Source organism: Cydia strobilella, chromosome 4 (assembly GCF_947568885.1).
Source record: "Cydia strobilella chromosome 4, ilCydStro3.1, whole genome shotgun sequence".
NCBI lineage: Eukaryota > Metazoa > Arthropoda > Insecta > Lepidoptera > Tortricidae > Cydia > Cydia strobilella.
Genome location: NC_086044.1, coordinates 2,111,723 through 2,130,942, shown reverse-complemented (window position 1 = coordinate 2,130,942; position 19,220 = coordinate 2,111,723). Strand labels below are relative to the sequence as shown.

General features: G+C 42.7%; 1 protein-coding gene across 1 annotated transcript; it reads left to right on the top strand.

Annotated features, from left to right (window-relative positions):
- Nucleotides 1-282: 282 nt before the first annotated feature.
- Nucleotides 283-17,085, top strand: LOC134740446 (uncharacterized). The gene is made up of 8 exons (XM_063672881.1): nt 283-436; nt 538-694; nt 1,292-1,494; nt 2,309-2,407; nt 9,834-10,281; nt 11,751-11,884; nt 13,508-13,645; nt 16,031-17,085. Exons 2-8 carry the CDS (start codon nt 538-540, stop codon nt 16,097-16,099), a joined length of 1,248 nt encoding a protein of 415 aa, XP_063528951.1. The 5' UTR covers nt 283-436; the 3' UTR covers nt 16,100-17,085.
- Nucleotides 17,086-19,220: the final 2,135 nt, after the last annotated feature.

Below are 19,220 nucleotides of genomic sequence, written 5' to 3'. Positions count from 1 at the left end.
AACGTCGCGACATGTTCTCTCCGCGAAGTCGCGCCGCGATTCACGCACATAGTCTGGAGGGACCTTTACACTAGTACTAGCACCCAAAAGAATAGGATGAGTATAGTTTTTTTTACGAACAAGATTTGCTTGACATATCCGTGGTTTTCTGGTGGTTTTGGTTTCATTTTATGGTTATCACATCACTAATATTTTAAGCTGGTCAAACTTATTGTAAAAAAAGCATAAAAAAAGGTTAGATTTGAATTGAAATTGGATTTGAACATTTGAACGTAGATTGAGTTTAAGTGAACATCGGTGAAATGATTGAAATGTCATGATTAAGTTTTGGGGTCCTTCAAAAATCAAACTTTAAAAGTGATTTAATTTAATTCTAAGCAGTAGTTAGTAGCATTAAGAAAAAAAATTCTTGAATTAAAAAGCTTAATCAACAAAAGTAAGTATTAAGTACAACTTTCATATTACAGTAAATCTAACCTACCTCGAAATAACGAAAAATAAATTTTTGTTACACCAACAATGTTATTGTAATTGCAGATGATAGAAGCAGAAGTGGCCAAGGAAGGGACGATTCTGGATTACCTGAATGAGGACTGCTGGCGCGCCGTGCTGCAGTACGTGCCGGTGCAGGACCTCATACGGACAGAGCGCGCCAGCCGCCGGTGGCAGGCGGTGGTGCTGACGTACTTGCAAGGTAAGTAGTTAATTATCTAGTCTATTTAAACTAACCCTTCCATGTACAGTCAACAATACTATTCGCTTAGCACCTTTGCATACAAACTTCTATGCAGGGGTGGTACCTTTTCTCTGCAGCTGACTGTACTTACAGAACTCTTGTTCATAAAATTCTTCTTCCAAATTATTGCGAGGATTCTTGTCTCATTGTGTTTAATGTATCTACGATGAGTATGATGAAAGCATGCAAAGAAGAGTATAATAAACATAAATAAATAAATATTATAGGGACATTATTACACAAATTGACTAAGTCCTACGGTAAGCTTAAGAAGGCTTGCATTGTGGGTACTCAGACAACGATATATATAATATATAAATACTTGAATACATAGAAAACACCCATGACTCGGGAACAAATATCTGTGCTCATCACACAAATTTATGCCCTTACCGGGATTCAAACGCAGGAGCCTCTTTGTAGAGCATTTATTACTCTCTAACTTAAGTATTGGGGTTAAGTATTGGATACTGATTGTTTTAGGATAACTTAAGGTTAAGTGTTGGATACCGATTATTAGTGCTACAGTATCAATGTGCTATGTTATTTTTTTAGGAATTCGTATTACAATTACTGAAAGCGAAAAAACACATCATAACACCTGCAGGTTGGAATCCTCAGAAAACACAATAAAGTCATTTGAGAGTTGGACACAAAAACTGGGCACATCGGTTGTGAGGACTTACTGCAATCTGCGACTGAGTCTTGAGAGTCTGGCAGTAATAAAAGAGAATTGCCCTAACATAGAAGCCCTTGAGGTAATGCAATAAAACTAAGGAAAGTATCTTCTATTGAGTTAAAATAAATGGAAGTTTTTTAGAAAAGGGTGTACCCTTTTACTAACAATATTTAACCTGCTTACAAAAAAATAAATTTAGATTTTTGATTTTCACAAAAACTAACAACTTTGTATTGTTTTGACACTTGACAGCAGGGATCGAATACCGTCATATTTTTCATACAATTTAACCGGTATTCAATTTCGGTATCTCGGTTGTTTATATATATTTATCCATTTCATTTAGGTGATCTGTTAACTCATTGTCCTTAGCTAAATACCATTCTACAATATCAAAGAAATATTTCGAATGCTATGTGATATTTTGATTTTAAGATATACCGGTAAAAATCGCTGCTTGACAGAATCACAAGACGATTTAATTGATTACAAAGGAAAAACAGTGCATGGCTTGTCCTTACAAAATGTGATAATAATAAATTCAAGACAACATAGGTCCAACACAATTATATTACAATGTAAAATAAAAAGCAGGATAAATAATAATAATGTAATGTAATAATGCATGCATCACGAAATTTTCATTCTTTTTGAGACACATTTTTCTTTTCCTTTTTAAATCAATAGTCCTCGTGATTCTTAGTAGAAATATCCCAAAAGTTGATAGATAATAAAAAAAAAGGAAATGGTACACTTTTTTTCTGAAATTTATTTTTATTTGGACATCATTATTCATTAAAATATGCTTGTATGCAAGCTGACAGTGCTCTGGCCTTATTTAAAATATCATAATTATACATTGATCAGTTTGTTTATGTGTTTTGCCCATATAGTTGCAGTTTGCAAATTCTCTTGCAACCGGACAACTGATCTCACACAATCTACGTGAAAACTTCAAGTTCGTGCAACAGGTGTCTTTCTCTGAGTGTTCTGTAAGTACATACTAATCTTACATATGCTCTGAAAACTGACATTAATGGGGGCTACCGCGTTTAATTTCGCCGCTAGGGGCGCTAGTGTGGGAGGTCTTTCAAAATGTCAAATGCATAGAAATTTTGGGGGTTTCAAGCTTTTTTATCGGGAATTTTCACTCCTTATTCATAATTGTGGTATAGTTATTTGTTATACAAGGGTGCAAAGTTGTATTTTACCCGCGAGTGTGCAATTGAAACACGAGCAAGCGAAAGGATTCTATAGTTGAACCACGAGCGAAGCGAGTGGTTCTAAAATAGAATCCGGAGCGTAGCGAGTGTTTCAACACACGAGAAGTAAAATACATTTGCACCCGTGTGTAACACAAAACTTTTCCCCTCACTATAGCGAGGAAAGTGCAACATCTACAGACGTTAGATCATCTTCATCACTGGAATTACTTATTTGTTTACGATATTATAACAGAAAACACTGGAAATTTTGATTTTTACGTGACTCGGTGAGAAGTGTTTTAAAGTAAAAATGTTGTTGACAATGTTGACATTTCTGTTCTGACGTATGAAATGTCAAGAATGCGTTTTGAAATTGCATCGACTCAACTTGTGCGTTCAGAATTATATTTACCAATTTTAGAAATCTAACGTTTCTTATGGAAATTTAAGGTTTATGACTTAAAATTATTAAATAAAGCTGAATTTGGTATTTTTTTTATTAGATTCTCAAATCATTTATTTAATGATAATTAATATCGAACGAACCATTATTATAAGCGTTTTACGTTTTGTTATCTGTCAAGCTACTTAAACACGCTCCATCCAAGGTCAAATTACTTTCCCCACTAGTGGATAAAATGCGTTTTACCCCGCTTGTTAAAGGATAAAAGACGGCTTTCCGAGCTAGTGAGGGGAAAAATCTTTATCCATTCTTTGATTAATCATGGTAAACAATATATATGTCGGCGGCAGATCGTAAAACCGGGCGTATCGAGATATTCCTAGGCATATCATGAAACACCGCCATTTCACGATCTGACTAGCGACTACCGGCCATATCGTTTAAACCTCAACGTTTGACGATTTGCCCGGCGACGTTTAGGCATATCAAATAAGTACGGTGTGATATTCATCATCAGCAGACCATGAAACACCGGCATTTCGTGATCTGACTAGCGACAACTAGCCATATTGTGCAATCTTCAAGGGTTTCAAGGGGAAAGATAAATATCAATTATAAATTAGAATTATATTGTATTAAGCGACTATATTTTACGGTTTTACAACAAAACAAAATGGAAAAACAGCTAAATCACATATGATGCCGTAGATAAACTAACAGTTAAACTCGATCAGCTGATGCTTTTCCGCCATTTTGTCGCAAACCAAACTGCGAAATCGCCGTGAAGGGGTGACATGCCTAGACAGATCATGAAACGCCGGCATTTCATGATCTGCCTAGCGACCACTAGCCATATCGTGCAAACTTCAAGTTGCGATATTCCTAGGCAGTAATGAAACGCCGGCATTTCATGATCTGCCTAGCGACCACCAGCCATATCGTACCAACTTCAAGGTGTGATATTCCTAGGAAGATCGTCGCATAGAAATCGCCGTGAAATTATGCGAGTGTGGAGTCATACGTCATCTCCGCGAAGTCGCGCCGCGATTTACGCACATAGTCTGGAGGGGGCTTTACCAATACACAATTTTCACAAAAGATACGTACCCACGATATTCCTTCGCGCCTACATTTTTTAAATTTGCTCTGCACTAATGGGTACGATCTGGCAACACTGGCGGACGCAGCGCCACATAGAATGCAGCGCCACCATTGGTAAAAAATGCAATTATTTTACGATGCGCCCGTTATGAAGCTAGGAATTTCGACGAATACATTGCTCCTATCGATCTGCCGCATCTTTTGTAAGGCATATCGTGATATGCCTGGGTTAATCTTAGTCAGATCATGAAATGGCGGCGTTTCATAATATGCCTAGGAATATCTCAACTTATAGTTTGCACGATATGGCTAGTGGTCGCTAGGCAGATCATGAAATGCCGGCGTTTCATGATCTGCCTAGGAATATCACCCCTTCATGGCGATTTCGCAATTTGGTTTGCGGCAAAATGGCGGAAACGCATCAGCTGATCGAGTTTAACTGTTAGTTTATCTACGGCATCATATGTGATTTAGGTGTTTTTCCATATTGTTTTGTTGTAAAACTGTTAAATATAGTCGCTTAATACAATATAATTCTAATTTATAATTGATATTTATCTTTCATACATAATCAACAAATTTTACATAAAGACAATGCATTTGGATGATGAATTGTTTGTAAAAAAAATTCAAGTTCTCTGAAAAGGACTCAAGTCTCTACAAAAGACTCGGGGTCACTAACAAGTTGAAAAGAACTCAAGTTTAGATTTAATTATAAGAGTCTGAAAAACTGACTCGAGTCTTGAAGCAGAGGGCTCAAAGTACTCGAGTCCCAACCAACACTGCTGTCAAGTATTACAAGGACAGGCAAACACCTGTCTATGCATGTTTTATGGATCTGTCGAAACCTTTCGACACGATTTCCTACGACATTCTCTGGCGTAAGATGGGTGATGGCCATATTTCATTTATTGCATCCCATTATAGTAAAAATGGATGAAGGAGAGCAAGTATTTGCTATATATATGGACATGACGAAGGCATTCGACTACGTCGATCATTCTATCCTTCTCAAGAAGCTCAGTGCCTATGGCATTCGCGGCAATGTATTGAATCTCATGAAATCGTACCTAAGTGGTAGAGAGCAGTACACTGAACTGTCACAAATATGTCTTAAATCACAAAGGCAGGTTTGTTACAGTGCCGCGGGGAAGCGTGCTAGGTCCGCTTTTATTCTTGCTGTATATCAATGACCTTCATCGTCACATTAACTACCCAATCCTAATGGTACTTTACGCCGACGACAGCACAGTAGTAATTGATTGCAAAGATGATAGAGACTATGAATATGAAATTAATTACACTTTACATACTATTTATAATTGAATGGCTCAAGATTAATTTAACGATAAATCTAAATTAAACTAAAATAATGCATTTTTATCAAAGAAAAGTAATGAGACCCATTGATTGCAATTATAAAGGAACGGTTATAGAATCAGTAAGCAATACAAGTTTTTTAGGAGTCCAGATTGACAATCATTTAAATTGGACAGCTCATACTGAGACACTTTGTAAAAAAATTAATAAATATGCTTTCGCTTTGTACAAACTTTCCAAGCAAGTTAGTACGGAAGCTGTGATGATGGCTTATCACAGTTTCGTTGGGTCAACTTTACGATATGGGATCATCTATTGGGGTAATTCAGTCAACAGGGAAGCCGTCTTTATCGCACAGAAAAGATGCGTAAAAGCGATTCTAGGGCTTCACCTAACAGATAGCTGTGTGACATTTTAAAGACCTGAAAATTCTTACATTCTCCTGCCTCTACATTTTGGAAATTGCGATGTACATCAAAACAAACCCAACACGGGACGGTCTCTGAGGTATTTGCTAGAAATTCCAGGTATCCTCAGAATTTCTTTCCTGTTTCCGCAAATACTGCCCTAATGCGCAAAAGTGTGTTCTGCTTAGCTAGTAAGATTTATAACAAATTGCCTGTCCATTTCAGAATGTTACTCTTAAATCAGTTTAAGCACAAACTGCTGACATTTTTAATTGTTTTTACACCATTTCTGAATTTTTGCTGTATAATTTTAACGCTTCTGATTTGACATGACTTTAATATTAATAATAACTAGGTATTATATATGTAAATTTATTTCGCAAGTTAGTATGTAAGGAAATTATTCTAGTTTTTGTACGCCATCAGGCAGGGTATAGTGCTACAAATATTTATTTACCGCCACTGTAATCAGTTTGACATACGAGGGTAGTCCCAGAAGTACCTGACCTGACACACTTAAAGCGGTATTTATTTTGAGTAAATGCTCTTTTTAAAAATAATGCCCTTTATAAAGTTTAAATTTGAAATTCGAACACGTTGCGTCGTTTGTCTTTTGTTTAGTAGCCATCACTAGTGGACGCTGTGAACAAATTTTCAGACATGGAGAAAATTGGCCATCGTTATGTGATACAATACTTTCATTTGAAAGGTTTTACAGCACTTTTTGAAATCCCTGCCATGTCTGCTAGCTCGCATACTTTCAATCGACGGTCATCTAATACCATTTTGTGGATTTTTCTTACAGTTTCTGGCGTAGTCACTTCATTTGGTCGGCCACATCGATGTTCATCTTCGCAACTAGAGCGACCTCGTCTAAACTCTGCCACCCAATATTTTACTGATGTAAACGATGGAGCAGACTCCCCCAAAGTAGAATCTAGCTCCGCCTTAATACTAGTATTAGTAGTCCAACTAGAACCAAAATAAAATTTAGATTTTCTTTTGTATTCTTTGTCAGGTCGGACACTTCTGGGACTACCCTCGTATACTTACAAATAAAAACACTTTGAACTTTGATATAGGGCTTCCGCCAGAGCTGATCTCACTGGTACCTGAACCAGGAGAATACGGTCAAGTGGGCGGGTGAGTTGTCGAATCCCCAGAGACTGGAGTGCGGAATAAGGCAGGGGGGGGTTGAGCTCGCCTCTGCTCTTCAGCCTATATGTCAATGCATTGATCGAGGAGCATGTATGTCGGATGCTTTGTGGACGGTGTCTGCGTCAATAATATAAGTTACGCAGACGACATGGTCCTGTTGGCCCCCCTCGGTCACTGCATTGCGCCGGCTAATTGCTGTCTGTGAGACATATGCGGCCTCGCATCGACTTTAAAGCTGGCAGCAAATGTCCTTTCTTTTTCCTCCCATTGTACTTAATGGCGTTCCACTTACGCGGGTTACTAAATTTAAATACTTAGGACATTTGCTGACAGACGACCTGAGGGACGACGCCGATATGAAGAGGGAGCGCAGAGCGTTGTCAGTCCGTGCGAACATACTGGCCCGCAGATTTGCACGTTGTACAAATTCTGTCAAAATTACCTTATTTAAGGCATACTGCACATCACTGTACTCGTCAAGTCTGTGGGTCAGTTACACGCAGCGGGCTTACAATGCTCTGCGTGTACAGTATAACAACGCATTTAGGGTGCTACTACGGCTTCCACGATACTGCAGCGCGTCGACTACGTTTGCTGAGGCGCGGACTGATAGCTTCGACGCTAGCTGGCGTAAGAAAACGGCCTCGCTTTTAAGTAGGGTACGTGGGAGCAGTAATAGCATCTTAAACATGATAGCTAATAAGCTTGATTGTCCTTTAATGTGGACACTTTGTCAAAGGACAAAATCTATGTTTATTATTAAGTACTAACGTAGGCTAGGATCAACTAACACTCATTGGACCATTTGTTGTCTTGAATAAAATAATAATAAATAGAATAAAATAAATATATGGTCTAGTCTAGAGCAATTTATAAGATTTTTAAAGGTTCTGGCAAGGAGATGTCTAATATATTAATTTGTTCTAATGAGGGCTACCGTTTTTGTACACTGTAGATGTAGGTCCACAAAAACAGATCTCAAAATTCTTCTATGCTTATTTTTATAAAATCAATATGTTCTAAACACAAAGGTGTTTTAACGTCTAAATGTGCAATTTTTTTAACCTGTTCATTTTTGCATATATTTTAGTAGGCACTTTTTTTAAACCACTAACATTTATTGAGACACTAACACTAACATTTATATGTCGGCGGCAGATCGTAAAATCGGGCATATCGAGATATTCCTAGGCATATCATGAAACGCCGCCCTTTCATGATCTGACTAAGAATAACCCAGACATATCACGATCTGTCTAATAAAAGAGGCGGCAGATCGATCATACCAATTGCATTCGTTGATATTCCTAGCTTCATACCGGGCGCATCGTAAAATAACATGAAACGCCGTCATTTCGTGATCTGACTAGCGACAACTAGCCATATCGTGCAATCTTTAAGGGTTTCAAGTGGAAAGATAAATATCAATTATAAATTAGAATTTTATTGTATTAAGCGACTATATTTTACGGTTTTACAACAAAACAATATGGAAAAACACCTAAATCACATATGATGCCGTAGATAAACTAACAGTTAAACTCGATCAGCTGATGCTTTTCCGCCATTTTGCCGCAAACCAAATTGCGAAATCGCCGTGAAGGGGTGATATTCCTAGGCAGATCATGAAACGCCGGCATTTCATGATCTGCCTAGCGACCACTAGCCATATCGTGCAAACTATAAGTTGAGATATTCCTAGGCATATCATGAAACGCCGCCATTTCATGATCTGACTAAGATTAACCCAGGCATATCACGATATGCCTTACAAAAGATGCGGCAGATCGATAGGAGCAATGTATTCGTCGAAATTCCTAGCTTCATAACGGGCGCATCGTAAAATAATTGCATTTTTTACCAATGGTGGCGCTGCATTCTATGTGGCGCTGCGTCCGCCAGTGTTGCCAGATCATACCCATTAGTGCAGAGCAAATTTAAAAAATGTAGGCGCGAAGGAATATCGTAGGTACGTATCTTTTGTGAAAATTGTGTATTGGTAAAGCCCCCTCCAGACTATGTGCGTAAATCGCGGCGCGACTTCGCGGAGATGACGTATGACTCCACACTCGCATAACTTCACGGCGATTGCGATGCGACGATCTTCCTAGGAATATCACACCTTGAAGTTGGCACGATATGGCTGGTGGTCGCTAGGTAGATCATGAAATGCCGGCGTTTCATTACTGCCTAGGAATATCGCAACTTGAAGTTTGCACGATATGGCTAGTGGTCGCTAGGCAGATCATGAAATGCCGGCGTTTCATGATCTGTCTAGGCATGTCACCCCTTCACGGCGATTTCGCAGTTTGGTTTGCGACAAAATGGCGGAAAAGCATCAGCTGATCGAGTTTAACTGTTAGTTTATCTACGGCATCATATGTGATTTAGCTGTTTTTCCATTTAGTTTTGTTGTAAAACCGTAAAATATAGTCGCTTAATACAATATAATTCTAATTTATAATTGATATTTATCTTTCCCCTTGAAACCCTTGAAGATTGCACAATATGGCTAGTTGTCGCTAGTCAGATCACGAAATGCCGGTGTTTCATGGTCTGCTGATTATGAATATCACACCCTACTTATTTGATATGCCTAAACGTCGCCGGGCAAATCGTCAAACGTTGAGGTTTGAACGATATGGCCGGTAGTCGCTAGTCAGATCGTGAAATGGCGGTGTTTCATGATATGCCTAGGAATATCTCGATATGCCCGGTTTTACGATCTGCCGCCGACATATATATATATATATATTTACTTGAAAAAAGTTTATTGTATAACTAGCCTTATTTTGAGTTTTAATGCAAACTCCCCCTTTTTCAGATATCAGACCCATGTGTCAGCGAATTTTTGGCAGATAGAGCCTTACAGCAATTGGAATTCTTTTATTGCCATGCTGTGACTGGTCTTTGTTTCAATACTATAAACTTGTCAAATTTAAAGTCACTTAAAATTCACGCTTGTCATGCCATGAAGCCAAAATACATACTTCCAATCATTGACCGCCTCGGCGAGCTTATGACGCTTGAGGTGGCTTGGGTTCCTATTGAATTGCTTGATGAAATGCAATTGGTGATAGATAAGATGTCCAGATTGGAACGGTTGGAGCTTATTGACGGGTTACGGAGAAGATGTAATTCCTCGGAGCCCATGAGTCGACTGGCCCGGTTGAAGCACCTCAAGTTATCGTGTCAACTGGGTGACTATGACGTGGAAGCCGTGACGAGGGGCTGCCAGGAGTTAACGACTTTGGATTTGTCAGACTGTCAAGGTCAGTGTATTTAGGGTCGGTTGCACCAACTGTTTGTCATCGTTAAAGAGTTCGCTAAATTTTATTGTATGGGAAGTTTCATAGTAAACCGCCGCGGCGCGCCCGGTGACGTTGATCAGTCTGTCAAGTGGGGATGGTGCAACTGGCACTAAGTGTGGTACGGCTGCGATCGTGGCGCAAAATGGTCCCGCCGGAAGATCAGCGCTGACTTTCGGGTCAGCATTATGCTGAGGCGAGACCATTTTCGTGGTAAACTTTAACTCCTACCTATTTTATAAATTCCTATAGTTTTAGTTATACTTGTATGTAATTTTAGTTTTGCTAAATTTATAATTGTATATACTTATAAATTTTAGTTTTAAGTTTATCACGAATAAAACATTTGTTTCTTGATTCTAGTGTGGTCATGTGTCCCGAAATCGAGACTGCAATGTCTTTAGCTTCTTATAATTGTGACGTTTTAGCTTTTGTTCCATTCGCGTTTTTCCCCATTCTGCTTTATAACCAGGCGTTAATTTTTTCAGTACTTAATTTAATCACAAGCGTATTTCCCAGTCGCTTTTTTCCCCAAAGAGTAATATTTTCGAGAACATTTCCATCACTACTTAACTAGACCGCGGGGCTCCTATTTCTGGGCGGTTTGTCCTTCAGGCATCTGAAGCTACCTAACGAACCTAACCTACCTATCTGTCGACTTAGTGCCAGTTGCACTTGACAGACTGATCAACGTCAACCGGCGCGCCGCGGCGGTTTACTATGAAACTTTCCATACAATGAAATTTAGCGAACTCTTTAACGATCACAAACAGTTGGTGCAACCGACCCTTAGTGTGACGTGTGACTATCGTGAAAACATTTCTCTGTGGGGAAAAAAGCGACTGGGATTTACGCGTGTGATTAAATTAACTACTGAAAAAATAAACGCCTGGTTAAAAAGCAGAATGGAACAAAAACAATTGGGAAAAAAAAATTGTGTACCTAATCTAACCAGTCAATGTGGTACCTTTTGTTGAAAATGACACAATTTTTGACTGACCATAAATTACGCACTTCGCGACTTATTTTTGAAACGGCTAAGTCGACTTTGCCATACATTTTTAGGGTTCCGTACCCAAAGGGTAAAAACGGGACCCTATTACTAACTTCACTGTCCGTCTGTCTGTCTGTCACCAGGCTGTATCTCACGAACCGTGATAGCTAGACAATTGAAAAAACCGGCCAAGTGCGTGCGTTTTAGTATTTGTTCTTATAGCGGCAACAGAAATACATCATCGGTGAAAATTTCAACTGTCTAGCTATCACGGTTCATGAGATACAGCCTGGTGAAAGACAGACGGACAGCGGAGTCTTAGTAATAGCCTAATGGGGTCCCGTTTTTACTCTTTGAGCACGAAACCTTTGGTGGGCGAGTCCGACTCGTACTTGTGGTTTTGAGAAGTTTGTTTATCGATGTTTGAATGTCGTGTCAGGGTTCACGTCGCGCAGAGTGGAGCATATATGCCGGTACCTGGGCGCGCGCATCACGCGGCTGTCCCTGGGCAACTTCTGGGAGGCCGAGGATGACGATGTGGTGGCTCTCATCCGCGGCTGCCCCGAGCTCACGGTACACTTTACAAACTTCTAGTTCTATCCTCCTAGCTAATTAGACGAATTTAAACTGTCGTGAGACATATATACTAACATTAAATAATTTCACGGTTTAGACTCACTTGTTTTAGTCACTCTCGCGGCATGTTTCGGAGAGCCTAGGTAGGTAGGTAGGCACTATTAGTGCTTGAGAAAGGAGACCTAGGCTCTCCGAAACATGTCGCGCGAGTTACTAAAACAAGTTTCTAAACCGTGAAATTATTTAATGCTATTTAGACGGTTCAAGAACTTGCGATTTTCGGTTACATTGCGGTGCGGTATTTGGCCGATAGACTGAATTCACTATACTTTGTGGTTGGCATTGTTGGCAATCTATTGAATATTAGGTGCATGGAAGTTATTGAACAGTCTAAATGGGGCTCAAGGCCCCGCCGTAAAAAAAAAGTCTAAAATTTGTTGTGACACAGTCGTTTTTACTTTGTTTTAATTAACGAAACGAAATAAATGCAACTATATTCCGATTAATAGTAGTTTATGTGACTGCTACATAATGAAAGGCATTCGAGTGTGGGTTTATCAAACGAACGTAGTGAGTTTTATAATAGAATCACACGAGTGTTTTAATGCCTAATTATGTTCAGTTACATACACTGCTTTATCTACGCACATATTATAAACTTTCTATGATATATTCACTTACCTCGTATTACAGCCGACATTGGGGCATACTTGCTCTCTAGCGGAATTCGCGGATATGAGGTGGCCTCTCCGAAATATCTTTATCGCACATTTTACACGAAACTTTTGCAGGAGTTACTTTAAAAAACAACAAAACAAATTATTTTTTACCCACAAACTAATTAAAAGATAAACTGCACGTCAAATGGCGGCAAAGAAAACTTTTTTCACGCATCCGTAGTTTTTTTTTAATTCAGAGACAAACTAGTGGGGGTCGATTGCCATATCGTTCGATTCCAACTAACAATCGAGATTTGTCAAATTTGTATGCAATTGACATTTCATTTAGAATAAAACGTCATCTCGTCTGATATTAGAATAGAGGTCAAATCAAATTTCTTTGTTTTTCAGAGATGTTCGAAATTTGAATAAAATAACATTTTTTGAAATCGATGTTATTATTTAGCAATAATAACATTTTCATAGATAAAAAATTTGCTGTAACAAAACAGTTTATCTTAATGTTGGCCATTATTTACCGATTTTGAAGGCATCATAGAGGGTTTATGATATGTGTGTAGATAAAAATGTTTTAAATTTCATCGAACTTAATAAGTACTACAGGTACTACAGGTAGGACCGTGAGCCTTACAAGCCTATATTGCGCTGATTTTTAATTTGTGGCTTTCCATCACAGAAGGAAGGGTCCTTTTGCTTCAAGTGCCATAAGGATGTTTCTCAACAGAAATTCTGATAGAAACTTTCATATTGCAGATGAAGCCTTCTCTTGAAAAGCCACATTTAGGGTCGGTTGCACCAACTGTTTGTCGTGCTTCGTCGTAAAAAAATTTATTGTATGGAAAGTTTCATAGTAAACCGCCGCGGCGCGCCCGGTGACGTTGATCAGTCTGTCAAGTGCGGATGGTGCTGGCACTTATTATGAAAATGTGTCACTTGACAGTTGTTGTTTGTTGGGGGCGCGGGGTCCCTGACGCCGGCGCTGCCGGCGCGCGCGGCGGCCGCGAGGAGCGCGGTGAGCCCGGGCCGGCGGCTGGTGCTCGACCTCGCCTACACCAACCTCGCCGACGACAGCTACCTGGTGAGTGGGGAGTACTAGTGTAGCGGTGAGCCCGGGCCGGCGGCTGGTGCTCGACCTCGCCTACACCAACCTCGCCGACGACAGCTACCTGGTGAGTGGGGAGTACTAGTGTAGCGGTGAGCCCGGGCCGGCGGCTGGTGCTCGACCTCGCCTACACCAACCTCGCCGACGACAGCTACCTGGTGAGTGGGGAGTACTAGTGTAGCGGTGAGCCCGGGCCGGCGGCTGGTGCTCGACCTCGCCTACACCAACCTCGCCGACGACAGCTACCTGGTGAGTGGGGAGTACTAGTGTAGCGGTGAGCCCGGGCCGGCGGCTGGTGCTCGACCTCGCCTACACCAACCTCGCCGACGACAGCTACCTGGTGAGTGGGGAGTACTAGTGTAGCGGTGAGCCCGGGCCGGCGGCTGGTGCTCGACCTCGCCTACACCAACCTCGCCGACGACAGCTACCTGGTGAGTGGGGGGTACTAGTGTAGTGGGGGGGGGGGGGGGGTCCCTGACGGTGCGCCCGGGCCGGCGGCTGGTGCTCGACCTCGCCTACACCAACCTCGCCGACGACAGCTACCTGGTGAGTGGGGAGTACTAGTGTAGCGGTGAGCCCGGGCCGGCGGCTGGTGCTCGACCTCGCCTACACCAACCTCGCCGACAACAGCTACCTGGTGAGTGGGGAGTACTAGTGTAGCGGTGAGCCCGGGCCGGCGGCTGGTGCTCGACCTCGCCTACACCAACCTCGCCGACGACAGCTACCTGGTGAGTGGGGAGTACTAGTGTAGCGGTGAGCCCGGGCCGGCGGCTGGTGCTCGACCTCGCCTACACCAACCTCGCCGACGACAGCTACCTGGTGAGTGGGGAGTACTAGTGTAGCGGTGAGCCCGGGCCGGCGGCTGGTGCTCGACCTCGCCTACACCAACCTCGCCGACGACAGCTACCTGGTGAGTGGGGAGTACTAGTGTAGCGGTGAGCCCGGGCCGGCGGCTGGTGCTCGACCTCGCCTACACCAACCTCGCCGACGACAGCTACCTGGTGAGTGGGGAGTACTAGTGTAGCGGTGAGCCCGGGCCGGCGGCTGGTGCTCGACCTCGCCTACACCAACCTCGCCGACGACAGCTACCTGGTGAGTGGGGAGTACTAGTGTAGCGGTGAGCCCGGGCCGGCGGCTGGTGCTCGACCTCGCCTACACCAACCTCGCCGACGACAGCTACCTGGTGAGTGGGGGGTACTAGTGTAGCGGTGAGCCCGGGCCGGCGGCTGGTGCTCGACCTCGCCTACACCAACCTCGCCGACGACAGCTACCTGGTGAGTGGGGAGTACTAGTGTAGCGGTGAGCCCGGGCCGGCGGCTGGCGCTCGACCTCGCCTACACCAACCTCGCCGACGACAGCTACCTGGTGAGTGGGGAGTACTAGTGTAGCGGTGAGCCCGGGCCGGCGGCTGGTGCTCGACCTCGCCTACACCAACCTCGCCGACGACAGCTACCTGGTGAGTGGGGGGTACTAGTGTAGTGGGGGGGGGGGGGGTCCCTGACGGTGCGCCCGGGCCGGCGGCTGGTGCTCGACCTCGCCTACACCAACCTCGCCGACGACAGCTACCTGGTGAGTGGGGAGTACTAGTGTAGCGGTGAGCCCGGGCCGGCGGCTGGTGCTCGACCTCGCCTACACCAACCTCGCCGACGACAGCTACCTGGTGAGTGGGGAGTACTAGTGTAGCGGTGAGCCCGGGCCGGCGGCTGGTGCTCGACCTCTCCTACACCAACCTCGCCGACGACAGCTACCTGGTGAGTGGGGAGTACTAGTGTAGCGGTGAGCCCGGGCCGGCGGCTGGTGCTCGACCTCGCCTACACCAACCTCGCCGACGACAGCTACCTGGTGAGTGGGGGGTACTAGTGTAGTGGGGGGGGGTCCCTGACGGTGCGCCCGGGCCGGCAGCTGGTGCTCGACCTCGCCTACACCAACCTCGCCGACGACAGCTACCTGGTGAGTGGGGGGTACTAGTGTAGTGGGGGTCGGCTGGTGCTCGACCTCGCCGACGACAGCTACCTGGTGAGTGGGGGGTACTAGACTAGTGTAGTGAGGGGGGAGTGACCCTAGTGAGCCCGGGCCGGCGGCTGGTGCTCGACCTCGCCGACGACAGGTTGCGCAAGGCAAGCGCCCCGCGCGACGCGCACGACATTCTCGCACCAACCGCGACACACGAAACACGAAGGCTCGCGCCCGTCCCGCTCGCGATATACTGTACGCGCCGCGCTAAGTTATTATTGTAACGGTCAATTTTTAGTTTAATATATTTTATAAAAGTATATACAGTCCGCTTATTTCTCTCCAGTAGCTAGACCAACAGTGTACCTAGCGAATATTGCACATTTAATCTTTTTTTTTTCTTAACAGAAAGAAGTAGAAGACCAATACGAAGAAATGAAGACGGAGTATGAAGACTTGACTGTAGTGCTAAATTAAAAACACTGGATTAAGAGTCACACAAACTCGGTCCCAATAAAGTCAATAAACTGATACCACAGAATAAATAATCAATATACAAGACCAAGTGCAGTGCAGTATGCGTGTGAGGATAGTGGTGTCGGATGGCTTACAGTCTGGCAAAAAATAATAGAATATAAAAAGTGGCAACACTGTAGTGTCGTCCCTTTCAAATCAATCTAAGAAAAACGGGACGACACTACAGTGTTGCCACTTTTTAATTTCTACTCTTTTTTGCCAGACTGTACGGCGCGGCGGAATGGGCCATAAGCCACCCGACACCACTACCCTGTGGCCCATCTCAGTGGGCCACTATGATGGTCCATCGTGTAGTGGAGCCATTAACTGATACGGATGAAGAAGTTGAAGAAATGAAGACGGAATCCCAAGATGTCCGGGCCGGGGGATCAAATCATAACAATTTGTTTATAAGGGAAGGGAAGGGTCATTCCACCTGTCAAATTTGTATTTGCGTCACACATTTTGCTTAGTGAGAGAGTGAGACGAACGGAATATTATAATATTAAAATATTTTCATAGAAAGTAATTTAAGAGTCCCCGGCAAGCTCGGCCGAATTTCACCTTTCCATACAAGCGGAGTTTCGTTCTCATTTTAAAACTACGTGTTGGATTGTAATGAATCTTTGCACATACGATGACATGAGGTATATGTAGATCTGTAATTAGTTTATATAGCTCCAGTTTATAAAACAAACGAAATAGAGCAAAAATTAATTTTGTATGAAAAAGTACAGGACAGGACTAGATATACCGTATCCTATTGTAAGTTTCAGAGCAATCTAGCTAGTCGTTTTAAAATGAGAGCGTTTGTATGGAGAACCGAGCTTGCCGGGAACTCTTTAAGGAATATTATATAGTAGGCCGTAGGACGCGCCACTAGCACAAACAGAGGGCCTACCGCGAATCACGAAATTTCATTATCTGCCTCTCTATGACTTGCACATTCGAGCAATAAGGGCCCTCCACACTCGTGCGCGAAGTGTAGAGGGCCCTTATCTTGTGCAAACGCGAGTGTGGGGCGGGTTATAGAGTGACAGATAACGGAATTTCGCGGCAGGCCCTCTATAAAAACAAACCGGTCATATTTATTTTTAACCAAAATTATCTATGAAAACGCTTTTTCAACGCGCGTTAAAAAAGCGTTTGAATGACACAAAAATGGAAATGGAAACGTGTGTGGAACATTCACACGAGGGCGATGGCGGTAGCGCTTTTTATCAAGTGTTGTTGGATTTTCAACTTTAAGCCTTGGTCTTTAAATCGAATTTAGCGTGCGGGCAGATTCAAGCGCTTTTTTAACGCGCAAGCGCTCGTGAATATGAGGCCTTATACCCCCTATTTCTGTAATATGAATGGACGCGGTGAAATAGGGTCCTAGTACTCCTAGTTGTTGCATAGCGCCTAGCGTGCTGCGTTCCCTTCATCCACGTTCATAACCAAGATTTCATAACCAGTTATGAATATGGATTTTTTTTTCACTGTTTCATAACCAGTTATCAAACAAAACTTTGTTTTCCATTTTTATTTGTGGTGCAATATATGAAAACAATAAATGTCAAATTTAATTTAATAGATTTAAAACTCTATTCATGCAATCTCCGTGTTGAATGTTAATAAGAATAACTAAACCTTTTTAGTATTCAGTTTATAAACAAATTAATTGTTAACACTGATACTCTTGCTTTTTATATTCATTATTGTTATTATTATTTTTGTTCTTGTTAGCACAAATAGCTCTGTTTTACTCTGCAAAAACTTTATTAAACATGATGTTAAAATATTTTCATTAAGGAAACTAAGTCTCATCATCATCATCATCATGTCAGCCGATAGACGCCCACTGCTGGACATAGGCCTGCCCCAAGGCTCGCCACTCCGATCAATCTTGTGCCGCTCGCATCCACCGAATTCCCGCGACCTTCACCAGATCGTCGCTCCATCTCGTTGGAGGCCTACCGGCAGTTCGTCTTCCGGTACGCGGACGCCACTCCAGAACCTTCAGGCCCCACCGGCCGTCAGTTCCGCGAGCGATGTGCCCCGCCCACTGCCACTTAAGATTCGCAATTCTGCGAGCTATGTCGGTGACCCTAGTTCTACTGCGGATATCATCATTCCGACTCGTCGAATCCGACTCGGTTGGGCAGCGTTCGGGAAGCTCCGCAGTATCTTTTCGTCCAAATTGCCGCAGTGTCTTAAGTCAAAAGTCTTTGACCAGTGTGTGTTGCCAGTGATGACATACGGATCTGAGACGTGGGCGCTAACGATGGGCCTCATAAGAAGGCTCAAGGTCACGCAAAGAGCAATGGAGAGAGCTATGCTCGGGGTTTCTCTGCGTGATAGAGTCAGAACTAAGTCTAGCTTTAAGAAAATTTCCAGTGTTATGTATTATGTATCATTATAAAAGACTGTTTCTTAAATAAATAAATTAAACTACGATTTGTTTTATTTTAAATATATTTAATATCATTGGTATATATAGTAGATTAGATCATTTCACCCTAATCAGTCTAATCACCCTATTAATTCTGTTTACCATTTCACTTATATGTCTGCACCACAGATTATTAATTAGTTACTTCGTTACTTTGACCACCAAAGGCAAAAACGTCAACTGACGCGCTTTCTTCCACAGAAGAAACAATGTGGTGTGGGTGTGTAATATTAATCTTCGTGTATTACGATAAGGTTTACAATGGCACTTTATATGTATACTCGTAATAGGCGTGGTGTTCAAAGCTTCGAGCAACACTGGGAAGGGAGTCGGCATTCGCATCGGCGAGCCAAATTGGCGTTTTTTGCACGGCGATTTGATCGGACAATTTAATCAGATTGGGGAAAATGTGTCCCCGTCTGGATAGCCTTAATAATAGTGCTGTGCGATGATACCACAAACTACTAAGAAGATACTGGATGATGATGATACCAATGTAGATACCAATATCGTCTACAAAACCCTTAACATAAAAGGACCTACAGAGTAAAAATGAAATTAAAGCAATAACAAAACGCATCCCAACTTCTGTCACTCATGTGTCAATGTCAAAATTGTCAAATACGAATTGACTTATTGAGCCTTGAG

Excerpts from the sequence above, each read along its gene's own strand:
- LOC134740446 (XM_063672881.1), top strand. The coding sequence starts at position 538 with ATGATAGAAGCAGAAGTGGCCAAGGAAGGGACGATTCTGGATTACCTG. Across the intron at positions 11,885-13,507 it reads GCGGCTGCCCCGAGCTCACG|TTGTTGTTTGTTGGGGGCGC; the intron begins GTACACTTTACA and ends GTCACTTGACAG. Across the intron at positions 13,646-16,030 it reads TCGCCGACGACAGCTACCTG|AAAGAAGTAGAAGACCAATA; the intron begins GTGAGTGGGGAG and ends TTTTCTTAACAG.